The sequence below is a fragment of the Ceratosolen solmsi genome, unplaced genomic scaffold, assembly GCF_000503995.2.
Source record: "Ceratosolen solmsi marchali unplaced genomic scaffold, CerSol_1.0 scaffold61, whole genome shotgun sequence".
In the NCBI taxonomy this organism is placed as follows: domain Eukaryota; kingdom Metazoa; phylum Arthropoda; class Insecta; order Hymenoptera; family Agaonidae; genus Ceratosolen; species Ceratosolen solmsi.
The window spans coordinates 757,959-774,475 of NW_011948435.1; the positions used below are offsets into that span (position 1 = coordinate 757,959).

General features: G+C 29.1%; 3 protein-coding genes across 3 annotated transcripts in view; 1 reads left to right on the forward strand and 2 right to left on the reverse strand.

Moving 5' to 3' along the window:
- The window catches only part of l(2)37Cg (RNA polymerases I and III subunit AC2 l(2)37Cg), an 841-nt gene extending 688 nt beyond the window's left edge, over window positions 1–153 (forward strand). The window contains exon 4 of the mRNA XM_011502923.1: window positions 1–153. This exon is cut by the window's left edge and continues 18 nt beyond it. Within this exon, the coding sequence (XP_011501225.1) occupies window positions 1–108 (108 nt within the window). The 3' untranslated portion in view covers window positions 109–153.
- Window positions 154–453: 300 nt separating this feature from the next.
- On the reverse strand, window positions 454–1,865 carry RpS2 (ribosomal protein S2). The gene is made up of 3 exons (XM_011502924.1): window positions 1,772–1,865; window positions 1,150–1,498; window positions 454–996 (listed from the first exon to the last, which is right to left on the reverse strand). Exons 2-3 carry the CDS (start codon window positions 1,495–1,497, stop codon window positions 502–504), a joined length of 843 nt encoding a protein of 280 aa, XP_011501226.1. The 5' UTR covers window position 1,498; window positions 1,772–1,865; the 3' UTR covers window positions 454–501.
- Window positions 1,866–3,815: 1,950 nt separating this feature from the next.
- The window catches only part of LOC105364897 (probable serine/threonine-protein kinase DDB_G0282963), a 36,916-nt gene continuing 24,214 nt past the window's right edge, over window positions 3,816–16,517 (reverse strand). Inside the window, exons 10-18 of the mRNA XM_011502925.1 lie at window positions 9,899–10,077; window positions 9,043–9,070; window positions 8,371–8,511; window positions 7,535–7,764; window positions 6,538–6,646; window positions 5,320–5,391; window positions 4,666–4,775; window positions 4,187–4,408; window positions 3,816–4,085 (exon numbers count right to left, since the gene is read on the reverse strand). Of these exons, the coding sequence (XP_011501227.1) occupies window positions 3,863–4,085; window positions 4,187–4,408; window positions 4,666–4,775; window positions 5,320–5,391; window positions 6,538–6,646; window positions 7,535–7,764; window positions 8,371–8,511; window positions 9,043–9,070; window positions 9,899–10,077 (1,314 nt within the window). The 3' untranslated portion in view covers window positions 3,816–3,862. The remainder of the gene's footprint in view (window positions 4,086–4,186; window positions 4,409–4,665; window positions 4,776–5,319; window positions 5,392–6,537; window positions 6,647–7,534; window positions 7,765–8,370; window positions 8,512–9,042; window positions 9,071–9,898; window positions 10,078–16,517) is intronic.

A 16,517-nucleotide genomic window follows, 5' to 3' on the forward strand; every position in this document is an offset into this window, starting at 1 on the left:
AGAGCGGTAGACATTTTACGACGAGGTCTCGAAGATTTGTCCGGTGTTTGCGATCATACGATACAAACATTTAACGAGGCTATTCACGATTACGAGCGAACGACGTAATTTTAGTGCAAAATTGACAAATGATCAACATTCAATGGAAAGGAAGCGCTGGAGTTTAGTTTTTATAATTATTTTTATGTATATTTATCAATAAAAATTTGTTTATAGGACTGTAAAAAGGATTATTAACCTTATTGCCTTATAAGCCCTATTTACCTTAAAATTTAATATTAATTTCAAGCAGTTGCGAATGAACATAATTTAAACAAGATCATTATCATTTATTATCAATTATTACGTTTAAATTCCAAGCGAAAGTTTTTGAAAAATCTAAATAAACAAAAGATTAGAAAAATGAAACAATTAATACAAAGTTGGGATATTAATGTACAATAAGAGAATACGTAGTTTTCATGGAGGATCTTTATTATATCAAATCAAAATCATTAATGTTTAGTTAACATCCGTGGGCCTCGAACCAGTTATGGCGCGATGATTCTTAGACAAGTGTTCCGCGTACTGCTGGTAAGGTGTCTTAGTTAGTTGCATCTCTTTCCAGAGATCGGGTGTCAAATAAGCGTACGTCTTGGCGATAGCGGCGTACGTTGCCTTTGCAAAGTTGCCCAATGTGCAGGTGGATCCTCTGGCTGAGGTATAGCAGTCTTCGATACCAGCCATCTGAAGTAGCTTCTTGGGTACCGGAGCTGACACAATTCCAGTACCTCTCGGTGCAGGAATAAGACGTACTTGCACAGAACCGCACTTGCCAGTCACTTTACACGGTACCGTGTGCGGCTTACCGATCTTGTTACCCCAATAACCTCTGCGCACTGGAACAACGGACAATTTTGCCAAAATAATAGCACCGCGAATGGCTGTCGCTACCTCTTTAGAGCACTTTACTCCTAAACCTATATGTCCATTGCTGTCCCCAATAGCAACAAAGGCCTGCAATAAATATTATCTATTAATAAACAAATATTGTTATAATGGAAGGAAATTAATTTTAATAATGAACAATGTGCCTCCGTCGCACACCATACGTCCACTCCTTTAATACCGGTAACAAAGTAGGCCAAGTTTAGGGGGGCTGTGAATTACCTTGAAACGGGTACGTTGACCAGCTCTAGTCTGTTTCTGAACTGGCATGATTTTAAGAACCTCATCCTTCAATGATGTACCAATAAAGAAATCAATGATTTCAAATTCTTTGATCGGCAAAGAGAAAAGATAAATTTCCTCGAGCGATACGATCTTTCCATCTTTAACCAGGCGACCCAGCTTAGTTACAGGGATCCACTCCTTAGTATCTTCTTTGCCACGGCCGCGACCTCGACCGCGACCACGTCCACGTCCACCGCGGCCGCGTGGTCCCCCACGGTCACCAATGCCTCGAGAACCAAAACCTCCTCGGAATCCTCCACGAGCGGCTGGAGCAGCGTCCGCCATGCTGAAAATATCGACAATCCTGGGTAATTGTTGTTTATAATAAGCTTTTATCCCGAGGTCTCGCGGCTTCCATTGTTGTTGAATAATGGAACGAATTAACCTAACAATCACGTGCACGTGGTAAACAATTGGAATTATATTTTCGGTCGGTAATAATAGAAGAAATCATTAATAGACGCTCGAATTTATTAATGGAAGTTACGGTCATACCAACCAGTCACAAAGAAGACTTTATTTTATTAATAAATGCGAAAATAAAATCTCAAATACTCACTTAGCTCTTTCCTATGATTACGATCACGGAAGAAGAAACGTCAGCGCCATCTGCGCTACGAACGCCGATCGAAAGTCACTTGAGTTTGCGCACTCGGAACTTTGATCGCAATGGTTAATTATCTCAAGGTGTGACACATTCGGTAAAACAAATAAACCGTCGGTCGAGTCCATACTCCCAAGTTCGTTATTGGTATTAACTGATATTTGTTGCAATTACTCCTTAATCGAGTGGTTATGCTTATTTTATACTGTTCGTATAAACTATAAAGTTTTAATCAAAAACTTTTAATCGAAACTTTTGAAACTTTGGAACTCTGGACGTCTTTCATTTGTTTTTTTAAAAGTCATAATTGATCGGCTGTTAAAAATGAATTCACACGAGTATTCCCCGATATGATATAGCCCAAGGACGTTGATAAAGTTTGTTTTAAATAAATGCTTGTTTACTGTTTTTAAAATTATTTAACATTTTATGTGAAATCTTTAGATATAAAGGAATACTTGAACAACAATTTATATATATATATATATATATATATATATATATGTGATTAAGAATTTTATGTGTGGGTCAACAAATTTATACTATGAGAAAAATCGTTTTCCAGTCTAGGTATTGCAGTATCGTATACGATAATACGTATTAATAGGATTTTATACGTACTTTGTTATTATTATTATTATTTTTTTAATACAACCATATCAAACAACGTTTGTTTATATCTTAATAGGAATTTTAAAAGTATTAGTTGTATTGCTGCTCGGTAAACGTATGATACACGTAAATTGCTCTCACTTAGCAAAGAATTTTTGTAACTATTCTATAATAAATGAGCAAGAAAAAGAAATTTATGAGTATAAATTAAAAAAAAAAAAAATATATATATATATATATAAATATAAATCCCAATACTAATGGGGATGTTTACTGGCGATAATATTATAAATATAAATGTGCAAGTTAGATAATTAGTATAAGTAAAAAGATATTCACTTTGTTTTTAATAATAATTGTTTAGAAAATATCGATAAGAGTTTCAAAAATAATTAGAGCGTTGAGTATGCCGATTCCATAAGACTCCACATGCTCCAATAGAGATTTAACTATTGCATATAAAAAATCATCGCAAACTATTTTCCGTACTCAAAATTTTTTTATTAATAATAGCAATTATTATTGCGTGCCCGTAATTATATTTCACTACTATGCATTAATATATATATATATATATATATATATATATATATATATATATATATATATATTTTTGTTCCTCGATTGTTTGTAAATTATATTCTTATCACGTTTAATTTTATACGCATTTTATAGAAAACATATTATTTTGTGTTGATTCGTTCTCAATTATATTGTAGAGTTAATGGAAATAAAAATATCTCATTCGCACGTGTGTATTGTTAAAGCATCATAATCACGTAAACTAGGGATTGAATGAAGAATTTAAAACTTGAAACAATTCTATTTATTTGTTAAAATATCTGAAATAAATTACGAGATTAGAATAAGAGCTATCCAATCCAATTCATTTAACACCTTATTTTTATTTATTATTTTTTTCTTCTTTTTTTAAATATACGCAAACAGAAATACAATAACAATGAAATGATTTTATTTACGTTTGTTTGGCTATGTATAAATGTATTTACAGAAATTGCTTATTTGCATTGTTATTGAGTATACAATGCAACGACCTTTCGTCATTTCTTTTTCTATGTGGATGGAAAATAGCACAATATTTGAAACAGTTTATGTCCGGAAGAATATGTTTAATGCAAAAGTTACACATAAACTTTCGACACTTTTTTTTTTTTAATTTTATTTTCTTACTTATCACTCTTTGAAATCTCATTTATCTCTTTGAATTATCTTAATTATACATGATATTTAATAGCCCCAAAAAAAAAAAAAAAAAAGAAAAAAAAAAGATAAATACAGGTACAATGAAAATATAATTACTATTAAAAAAAGTTAATTTCTATCAAAAATTGCCATACTTAAAACATAATTTTAACAAATAGTGTCATTATAAAATTAAAACGAATATTATTATAGAAAAGAAAATTGCAAAATTTATATGGGTCTTGGTATCTGATGCTTTCCATTGTTGATTTGAATATACTGATTGAGTATCTCCTCAATGGACCACCAAGACAGTGGTGGACCATCACGCCTACTCGAGGACACCACGCGATTTATAAAGAATCCTAATAAAAAGGCTATTAAGATACACCATAGCATCGGTTTCCAAGTCATGTATCTGTTCAATAACCAACAGACGAAAGGATGTCCATAACTGTAAGGTATAATATTAATTTATTTATTTATTTAATTTATTTTTCTTAAGCAAATTTTACGGCCATTGCCGTAAATTCCATATATATCTGTATTACTTACTTTTGTCCTATTTCGACAGAAATGATTTCATTATCATTCGATAATTCAGGAACAATATCTTCTCGTGAATTCGACCAATGGTCTTCCCCTTCGATATATTCATTAGTATTCGAAAGATTCTTTATTGACGTCCGGATTGAATTATTATTTTCTTCTTGCGAATGCCGCCTCGATTCCGTCTGCTCAAAAATTTCTCGCATCTCCGATATACTACTCGAACTACTGTAAATAAAACAAAAACAAAACAAAAATATACAAAAATACCGTAATTAATAATATAAACATAAACGTGTTCTTAAGGATTTTTTTTTTTTTTTTTTTTTTTTTTTAATATTCGACAATTGGCATAAATCGTTACTTTTTTGTTTAAAAAAAAAAAAAAAAAAAAAACTCATTTCACATGTTGTAGAGTCGGATCTTTTAATGTTAAGTTCAAAGAATCACAATTACATTGCGTAAATTATAAAAAAAAATCTTACTCTGTTCGATCTAATTTTTCGATCTCCCATTTTGGCGTCTCGAAGCATAACGAAGGTCGCCGTAATCCTGGAACTCTCCCAGACACAGAGTTTCTCTGTCTTGGAAGTTCCTATAAATAAAAAGGGTGGATGAGAAAAGGAAATTAATGTTGTCAGCTTTCAAAGCTCTAACAAGCATCATTCTGCCCACTATTACGTCAAAATTCATCTAAAAATTGTTAAAAATTTTACTACAACAATCATGCGATCGTTTATTCATTTTATCGCTCGAGAGGATCGGCTGGCAAAACGGTAAAATATTTAATAGACACACAGCATTGTCATTATACATGCGCATGTATCCGATAAATCACGTTAAAATAAAATCTTGCTCTTTAATCTAATTTAGGATGCATGCGGACGGTCCGTAGCTGCGTAAATCCGTTAAAGCAAAGCACATCGAGCGGCATCGAGCCTAAGATTAGAATTATTAGTGACTTAGCCTGCGAAAAGCAAATCCGTATAAAAGACAATTAATTTTCACAGGACACGCGCGTGGTAAATAAGCGCTCAAATAATAGCACACAAGATAAGCTTAAGATAATAAAAGACATGAAAAGAAAGGGGAAAAAAATAACAACAAATAACGGCGGTAAAGTGGTAGAGACTTGTTGCCTTTGAAATGTCTTGGTTGCTGCCCATCAATGGTCGCGATATCGCAGCAATACTAGCTCTTCTTCTAGCCATCTAAAAAACAAATTTCAAACGTAACGCTTATTTGTTAATAATGCAAGTGCAAAAATAATTCATATAAGTTTAAGTGTTAAGTGGTGATATAATAAGATATAGGAGGCGGTGCTAAGCGTGACTAGATATTTGCGTTTGCGTATGAAACCTTGAACCGTGCATTTATTCGATTTTACGACGATACCACTTTTTCAGCCATTACAATTAATTTTGTGATATAAATGGTTAGTAGCATGCCGATTTTTTTTTTTTTTTTTTTTTATAGCGATAAATGATTTCGCGTGGAAACAGAATTCGATTATTATTATTTCATTCCGCTGATAGGTTGGTACTTGCCGTTATTATATGATGAGAGGCTTAATTGTTATTAGTTTTACGTGAAAATACGGATCGAAGGTTCGGTAGAATCGAAGGCTCGAAGGCAGACTTGGTGAGTAGCATAATGAGACAAAAACTAATCGAATAATTGATGTTTCGATGCATGGCGCTTTCAATGTTTAAGCGTTGTGTATGGGAAATCTACACGATAATTCATTTAATCTTTCTTCATTCGGATTACAATGGCTTACAATGGCTATAATGTAGCTAAACTGGTCTATCATGAAGCATATGAAAGAAAATTATTCTTTATGCTGGAAATTCTTCTGGAAAACGGAGATGTTTGTAATTTCCATAATTTTTTTTTTTTCTTCTTCTGCTCTTTAATAGAAAACGAACGTAATTAAGACGAATCGGTATTTTATTTTATGTTTTTTTTTTCTTCAATGCGTAAAAACATGGCTATCGCGAGACATTCTGTCGATCGACATTTATTATCATTTCAATTCGAATATGTATTTGAAAGTGCTTTTAGAAAACGAGTGAATAACAATTGTATTCAATTGTATTCAATTTTCATTCATCACGCGCAGAATATCGAAATGCTCCTACGCAGTTGATTAATGCACGAGTTGGATAATTAATGGGCCCCATAAATTTTCAAGATGATTCTATGATATTGCAAACCTCTTAGAATGAAAAAAACTACTTCATAATGTGCGAGCTCGCTGTATAGGGACATTTTTAAGAAGAAAAGGATTATAAAAATGATCCGAGTAATGAGAGAAAGCTGAAGCTGTGAACAAGTTTCTTTTTGCATTTTCGAACCATCGTACGATTATTGTTGGGTACGCCACGGTACCGAACGCGTGGAAAGTCGTCACCCATTTCGCTCAAGTTCTCCTCGAGTACGATGTTGTTCTCCGCAAGGATTCGCCTGGAATTGAAATCAATTTCAATATTGTTATCCAGTCGTCGATTAGCGTATTAATAAAGTCTTACTCGGGCAAGATTATCGTTACGGATAAGGATTAACGTGTCCGTTCATGATGAACATTGCTCATTTCAATGGATAATTAAACACGACTGCATTTATATGAACATTTAATAAATAATGCAGAAATTTTTAAGCTTCTAGTTGGCACGAGTGACGATTAAGAGAAAAAATAAATTATAATTCTTGTTTTTTTTCAAACTTTTCAACCAATCTTTAGTTTTCTCAATAATACCGTAAATGACCTTCTCATGTGCCAATTGCTTTTTAATAGAAAAAAGACGAAGAAATTATTCATTTCGCAATATTACGTTTAATTAATTTCTATTTATTTTTATATTTATATAAGTAAAATTCCTTATCATCATTAATGACGGACGTTATTAATAAATGTATTTTTATAGGAGGAAGGCTCATGGATGCAATAATTCATTTAGTTTGTAAATAGTTATTTATGATAACGAGGATACGGAAGGCTGTAATCGAGACTCGGATACATTCTACGAATGTATGTCGAAAAAAGTAAAAAAAAATTAAAAGAAGAAAAAAAATTACATACATCTCGAAGTAAGCATTCGTAAAGTAAAGAAAGAATTCCTAATGATGAAAAGCGACATTTACTTAAGAATTTCAATAGAAAAGCATGGAACAGTTTTCTTTGCGAACTTTTAATACAAGACATTTGAATACCGCATAAAGATTGGACGGAGGAGCGAAATTGGGAAAGGAGTCGAATAATCAAGCGCCGAGAAGTAGAGAGCGTCATTGGCATATCTGGGCCTTTCTCTCTCTCTCTCTCTCTCTCAATCCCTCCTCCCATTCCCCTCGTACTTCGTTTCGGCGAGTTCAACGGCGAGCTTCTCGCACTTGGTCCGCAGCGTCTGCATGTACTTGTCCGCCAGTAGCACCGCCCTCGACACCCGTCGTTCCTGATGAACCGCGCCGAGGGTCTCGGCGCTGCACGAGATCCTATGGGCGCAACGCGCCACCATTTCCAGCTGCTGCTTCACTCGCTCGACCCGCTCCACCGACTCGCTGTCGACGCACAGCGGCGCCAACTCCTATTTCGTTCGATATTAAAGGTTTGACCGGCACTTTCCTTCAAAGGCGCAAAGTGCCGGCGACAATGACAAGGACACGGCGTTTTGTGCGCAGCATCGTCGCCGCGACTCTTTAACATGCAACTACCGACATTTCTTATTAGCCAAGTGTTTTGAATGGGGCGAGGCTTTTCTTTATTAGTCAACAACGACAGCGACTTTCTTCGGCATGCTGCCCCTTCCCGCTTTTCTCTCTCATTCACTCACTCACTCACTCACTCACTCTCTCTCTCTCTCTCTCACACACACACACACACACACACACACACACACTCTCTCTCTCTCTCTCTATAATAATTATTTGCATGGATTTCTTAAATCGTTTAACCTTCCGTTATGAATTTGCTGAAACGTTTGTTTAAAATATTGTTAATACTTTTCTCATGGTTGCTTTTTGCTTTTACAAGGTTACATTTAAATTATCATCATTTTAATCCAATACTGAATACGGTAGCACCTCTAAATTTAAACAACATCAAACATCTTGGATTATTAATAATTAAGGATTATAAATGCGTTTAATTGTTTCAAGTATTTAAGTACATTGGCATTGAATTTTTAACTTGCCTTAATGTCCTGTTGCATTTTCGATACTTCGTTGGTAAAGTTCTTTTCAGCCTGATCACGATGTCGGCGGGATAAAATCATCCTTTTAGACAGAGTCATTCTGTCGGTACCCAGGCCAATAGAAAATGCCGTGTATTTCTTCTGAAATAAATAAAAACGATCGTCGTGTGAATTTTTTTATTTAAAAATATCTACAGCTCGTTACTTTCGTATTGTAGGTGAATTAATTAATTATGTGATTATGATATTGATTGGCTTATTGCATACTTTATTGCAAAATAAACTCTCATAAGTAATGAGCAAAGTAATAAAAATGTCATTAGCAATACTATTCATATGAAATAATCAAAAACAACAACAACAAAAAGTTATATATAAATATAAATGCCACACTGACTTTTTAACCTTAAATTTCAAATAATTAATCAGTATCTAATTTCTCGTATTAAATTATTTTATAATCCTTATGTTAATTAAATATAAAGGCGTAAGCCTAGAATCGTGAATTGCAATACAATGAAAATTATAAATTTTCGTTAAAAGTGAATTAAAAATATAATAGACAACTAAGTTTACCTTTGCCATAACACAGTTGCAGGGAAAAAATTAAAAATATATTACGTTAGTTCAATTTTAAGAAGCTTTTAATGTACCAATGATAAAATAATTTACCTTGAGCTCGTCCTCGGATAAATTCTCGCTGTAATAAAATAAAGCATAATAAATAAATAAATAAATAAATAAATAAATAAATAAATAAATAAATATTTAAATAATATTTTAATACGACTCTACTATACTATATTTAAATGAATTGATTCAGTATACAAAGTTATTTCTCTTTACGTATGTAAGTGAAACCACCGAATTATTTAATTGAGTGTGACGTGACGTTGATTTAGTTTGCTTTTCTTGGATCAACCGAATAACTTTGTTTATATTCGTTTTTTATTATGAATTTACTTCTTAATCATTTCCAATAAACTGCGGAAGGCAAATAATTATGTTTCGTCAATAGATAGATAAAAGCTATATTATAATGGCTATTTTCTAATTATTTTTATTTAAATAATTCAAAAAAAAAAAAAAAATTACTTACATTTAATTATTGAAAGTTCGTATTAGCATAGCATGCTTATTAAGCAAATTAAGATGTTAAAAATTAGGCGAAATTTGATTAATTTTATTATAATAATATTATTTAAACAATATCGAGTGCCGTTTAATTAAAAAAAATTGAAATATTGTCATAATGAAAAGGGCAGAATCGAATGAAGTTCTTGACCGTATGTTTTGTAAATATTTTATAATATACGCTTAAAAACCTATTATTTAAATTTAAATTTGTTTTATATTTTGTGAACATTACTATATCCAAGAATAGTGTAAGAAATTAAAAATTAAAATTTGATTAATTGAAGGAATAAGTAAATTCTCATCACAGTAGATTCTCTTAATCGACGTACTTGGCTTGCAATTTGTATAATTAACTAATAATTTTCTTGATTTATTAGGGTATAAAGAGTACCTTATTTCAGAATTAATGTCGGGAAAACTGGCGATTCCGGATTCTTGAAGCCTTTCATCCGTCCAACTTGGAAAAGCCTTTGGACTTTCATCTTCTTTAACCACATCATGAGATGGTGAATTGGATATAATTTTTTGGCAATTATTATCCGTATCGATGCCATTTACATTTATTATCAACTGAAATCGAAATATACAAACTCACAATACAATTGCTTATGATAATCCAGTAAATAACTAGAAAGCGGTCGTGAAATTATTATTATCACGATCATAAATATCATCCTTATCATCGCTATTATTACTAATAATCACGCACTAATGAAGAAAAACGATGGCACCCGCTACTCATAATAAATATAATCTTCTATTCCAACTCCAAACACGCATTTCACAATAATTATATCCAATAAATGAATGAACTATATAATAAATATATTCGTATATGACTTATAAAGATATCGCGAGGTATACGGCTAGCGAAATCGATCACATCCTTATAAGTGCATACGCGCTCAAGTACACGTTCACTCTGTAATAGTCAATTAACTCCTTTTTTGCTGCGCAATAAAAAAAAAAAATGTAGGGACGGTAGTTTGAAAATAAAATTAAATTAAGTATATGAGACTGATAGAGTGACAATTCTAACAATTTCACCTTGTGTGTAAAATTGAAAAAAATAGAAACATTGGAAGTAGCGAATAAATTGGTATGCAAGAGTTCAACTGATGAAATTCATAATTTGATATTATTTTAATCATTTTTTTTTCTCATTCAATAACTTAATTTCAATTTTGTTTTATGCCTTTATGTCCACAAATATTAATAATAAATCAATTGATATTAAGATTTCAATTTTTTGACAAATTTTTCATTCATTATAGCAGAATTTATAAACGGAAGAAGTAAAAGTTAAGATAAAGTTAAGTCTCTCTCTCTCTCTCTCTCTCTCTCTCTCTCTAAATTTAATTATTGCTTCGTGAAAATGAAAAATTAATAATATTATTGCTATTCATAATTTCAAGTTATAAAACTGTATGTTATTATTATATATAAATGCTCATCCTATAGTATATATTTATTAAGATCAGAAAGAAATAAAAGTCCTAGATATTTTTGTAGAAAAAAAAATATGTAGATCCTTAAAAATAATTTTAGTAAGCAGAAGCAAATGAGATGATAGCAATACCAAATATAATTACTAATACAATGTTTTTATCGTCTAAAGATGAACTTTCACGTATGTTTAGATGTGAAAAGAAAAAAAAACAGTTATATTCTGTATTAAGTAGCTCTTAAATAAAAAAGAAGAAAAAAACAAATGCAGTTTCAGTAGGATTTGTAATATTAAAAATAATGTTATACTAAATACTAAATATTATGTAAGCTATATTTGTATAATAAACTATTTCCATTTATCGATTAATAATAAATTTCGACATGAAATATGATTATTATATTTTTTACCCTAACAACTATTGAAGTAAGAATTCAAAATATTCATTAGGAGTACGTTTCATGAAAAGTATACCAATTATTAATAATATAAATTTCCTAATTATATTCAATAAATTCTTGAAAATAAAATAAATAAATTGATAATATTAGTTATTCATTCGTTCGTTCATATGTAATTTCATATTATTTTTTCTTTAAAAATATTAATAGAGCTCTTTCAAAGATCTTCAGTAAAAAAAAAAAAAAAAAAAAAAAAAAAAAAAAAAAAACCAATAGTTACATTACTGTTGTTGTATTAATTGATTTTGCAATGTTGAATAAATTATTTATTAAACCTTTTATGAATTAGTACAATGAAAAAGAAATTTGTATCGCAAGGCCAATCTTAGTATGTGTAAATAAGTTTTGCCGCCTGCATCGAAACAATAATAAATTTCTTCTCGTTTCTCTTCGTCAAGTTGTTGAGATATTAATTCCAGCGCGCAAAATTTCGACACCTTCACCTTCAATTATATGAATATCACTTTTCTGTGGTTGCAGCTGACTTTTTCACTAATAATAATATCTTGGTCGGCACGAGTAACGGAGTTCAAGGCAAATTATTATAGGCAAATTATTATTGTTCGCCATATATCCGCGGTCGTAAAAGCTGCACGAGAAATCTTACCGAGTACAGTCGAATATTCATAAAATACAATTAAATATTTCAATTAAAAGAAATAGTAAGCTTATTCACCATACTCGCTACGACGATTGTGATTAGCACCTTCATTATTACTTTCTGAATTTTATTTACCTTTTATGAACGGAATAGTGAAAAGTGAAAACATTATCAGATTAATTCGAGCATAAATACACATTACTTCATTAATATTTCTATTAATTTTCATCTAAGTAATGTAAAGGAAAAGACCAAAACACAATAACATACGAATGACGAGAAAAAAGTATTTCACATGTGCTAATTTTATATATAATTTAGTAATATACTTTTTATTATTTATAATCATTAAATATAGAAATAATTTACTATGATAATATTAACTATCCAACAATACCAAGAGTAAACTAATATGATGCTATTTATACATTTATTATTAATTATTTTTTCTAGATAACTACTTTTGGTGTATGAAAATATTGTCCATTCTTTGGTCTCTTAGACTTTCTTCAAGAAATTATTGTATTTTTTTTTTTTTTTTTTTTTTTTTTTTTTTTTTTTTTTTTTTTTTTTTATAATCAAATATTGTAATATACAATATCATCGGCATTGCTAATATTCTAATGTACAGCCTATCGGAAATAATATACATTGCGAAACAAGCATAATAACGTAATAAAAATGTCAATAATATGATATTTGATATAATACAAATAAAAATAAAATTCAATTAGATCAATCATTTTTCGGAATACTTAATGGGTTTTTTTTTTTTTTTTTTTTTATACAAAATTTAATTTCACTCATGTAATCGTCAACGAATGCATTTTCAATCAACCTTAAAGAGTCGATTATAAAGAATCGATATTAATTGCTATGAAAGTCTTATTATTTAAAAATGTCCATTAGTTGTAATAGCAATAAACTCATAATTTTTATTTATTAGATAATTCAATAATAAATTCTAAATTTCTTAACATCTATTTTAAGATATTCAAAGTTTCAAACAACTTTTATCTTCACTATTATTAATATGTGTATTGATTATTGAATACGTCAATTAAGCTTAGTTTTTACCTCTGATTGCAATGACTTTTTAAAAGTATTTTATTATTTGTTACGTCAACGTTGCTAATGAAAGGAGCTAATTAAGGAAAGTAATGTTTTTATCACTCGATATTTCAACTTTTATTTTAATTTATAGTTGAACTTTAATTTATAATGTTTTTTAATCTTCATAAGATCTTAAATTTTCAGTTTAATCTTACAGTTTGTAATCAATGTTTCGCAGTTTTTTATTTCGCTTGTTTAATCTATGTTGTTCTTTTAATTATTTCCAAATATATATTAATCGCTTTTCCCTAAAAGTAAATGCAATAAATATATATATATATATATTTTTTTTTTATAATTTTTTCATATATCCATGTTTTTCTATAACTATTTTCACAACAAAAATTCCATACAACTGCTCAAGTTTTCTAGTTAATCTCTTAAATTATCCAAAGTATAATAAAACATCGATTGCAATCATTAAAATATTTTTATGCATTACGCGTTAATATTTCTAGATTATAAAAATCTAAAACTAATCATATATTTAATTGTAAGAGATTCGATAGTCAATGATTTTAATTTAATTTAAGAAAATTTACAACCGAGGAAAATAATTAATTTTTTTTCCCCTCTATGTATGCATTGAAAATTATTACATGAAAGTAAAATTCACTGTTCTATTTATAATAATATAAATTGGTGCCTTTAATAATAATTAATCCGTATCTAAAATATATTACATACCACAATGCAATATCAATGAATACGCTTAATTTATTTATGAACTGTTCGCAAATTGTGAGTTTAATTGCAAAAGATGTCAAGATGCGCGTCCTCGATGAATATGGAAATTAAGATTGTCCGTAACTACGTACATATCAAGAGAAAATGGATAATGAATTAAATTTTGTGTAAGTACTAGATCAGTTTGGAGTTGTAGTCCTTCTTCGGATAATTCTCGTTTGCTTTCTTTGAGTCTTTGAGAATTGTGGGATTATACTTGGTATTGCAAACTAAGTAATTATTTCTATTGAATTGGTATTGGAACAATTGGCATGGACAAATAAGTAAACATAAAAAGGTCTACCATATCTTTTTAAAAACTTATGATTGATAGAATGGATAAATAGAGTAAATACTTATTCGTGATTTTAAAAAAAAAAAACAAAACAAAAAAAAAAACTTTAAACATTGATTTTCATAATGAATATCGAACACTAACGAATGAATCTGATTTTCTATAAATACTTTAAATAATCTTCGATTATAAATGAGAATTTGTTATAATTATTAGATTAATGGAAAGTCAAGGAAAAGTACATATTTATCATAAAAAATCTTCAACTTTTAAAATATCCATTTATGTTAAACAAGAGTAAAGCTGACCCAATGAAATATTAAATTTCAATTTTAATATTTTCATTATATAAATAATGCAATGTGCATCTGAAATATTCAGTTTCATTTTCTCTTGGACAATTATGGACTCTTTACGGAGTTGATGATTATCAAAAGTCTTTTCCACGGTATGTATTATCAGTTGAAATAGCTACTCATGATATTTATTGGAAAGGAAGAACAGAGAAAAAGAATTGGAAATGAAGTGCCGAAGCATCCAAAGCATTATTTCATTAAACATTATTACCATAAGAACTTGACGCAATTACATTGATATTGCAAGTTGATCGTTTCAGGATGACAAATCCACAGCAAATATCGGACCAAGCATCCTTGTTACCTGCCATTCGCAAAAGGACATAACGATAACTTTGGCTAGTTCCTGGCTATTAATAGATTATTGGAAGCTTCGGCTAGTAATAATTAAATATTGTGGCATCACATGATTTATAAACGTTTTATAGTATTTGATGCATATCGGTATAATCTATCATACAAGCCATACATATATTGTTATATTAATTTTTTTTTTAATTAAGTTTAAAAGTTAAAATAAATTTTTTTTAATTTCTTCTATATTAAGCTTTAATATTAAAAGGATATTATACACTTTGAAAATATGTAAGTAAGCTGACTTTAATTTATGGAAGATTATTTACCATTTGCACTAACTTATTTATTGAAATGTACTACAAATAAAAATAAATTGGTCATTATATAAAATACATTTACTATTAATTATGCAATTATTATTACAACAATATGCATTTGGTGATTTTAAAGATCAAGTGTCATCTAATAAACGTATTTATTATAACCGTCACTTTAATCATTTATTTGTTTTTGCTGTTCTAAAATAATTTATTTACTTTATATTATATTACATATATATATATATATATATATATATTAGCGTTACATTGTTTCAATTAAACAGAAGGAAAATCGAATTTAAGTATTTTAGCATAAATAAAAAAAATATATTATGAAATTATATATCAAAATAATGTTTGTGCTAAAATATCTAGAATATACGATGACATAACGAATAAAAACAAAAATATATAAACAGATAAGTAAGTACTAGTTTTTGTATTCAAGCATACCACTAAGAATATCATTCTGCCATAAAAAGGATTGATTAATCAGTTTGAGTACATAAGAAAAGAAGCTTCGGAATTTCAGTATTGATTTGCGCAATTAGCCCTACTAAGTGTCAACTAAATATGAAAGTTCTGAAATTATATATAGATATATAAGTAAATAGTATTAGAAATATCTGAGAGAATATAGTAACAATATGTACAAGTACGTTTCTTCTAATAATCGGAGTAATAACAGTAATTAATGAAAATAAAAAAGAGTTTGAATGTTTATATGATAAATGACAATGAAAATTTCATTTTTTCTCATAATTTGGATTTACAAAATATAAAATCCTCTTCCTTACACAAACAAAAGCCTATTTATTATAATTTACATAGTATTTTATATATTTTAACTAATTATTATCGACTGTTGGACTTAGTGATATTAAAAAAATTTTCATAAGGTGTACCATTCAGAATGTAAAATGTTATATTAAAATTTATCCATCATTTTGATAAATTTTTAAACTACAATATATTAAATACAATTAAAAAATTAAATATAAACTACAATAAATAATAAACCATTTTCATATTAATATTATTATTGCCCTAAATTAAATATAAAATTAGGTATGTGCATTTTATATGTTTGAATAAGAATATTAGTATTTTTGTAAGATAATTAATCCTCTAAATAATCATTTAAGCTAAGGATAAGTAAAAGTTTGCTACGGTGCAAAATACAAATAATATTAAAGACAATAAAGAATATATGTATATTATAATGTATTGATGAAACTTACTTCTCTTCGCTGGACAATAATATTCCAGTTAGAATTAATATAAACTGAAATAACTTTGTCCTCTATTTTAATAAAAATTGAAGTAATCAATAACATTGATAAGCAACAATTTTTAATTCAAATACAGATTGAATGTAGCAATAAAGGAATTTT

Bases quoted from the DNA above. Each gene is read 5' to 3' on its own strand.
- RpS2 (XM_011502924.1), bottom strand. From the start codon at position 1,497: ATGGCGGACGCTGCTCCAGCCGCTCGTGGAGGATTCCGAGGAGGTTTT. The intron at 997-1,149 runs GTAATTCACAGC...TATTTATTGCAG, and splicing joins GTCAACGTACCCGTTTCAAG to GCCTTTGTTGCTATTGGGGA.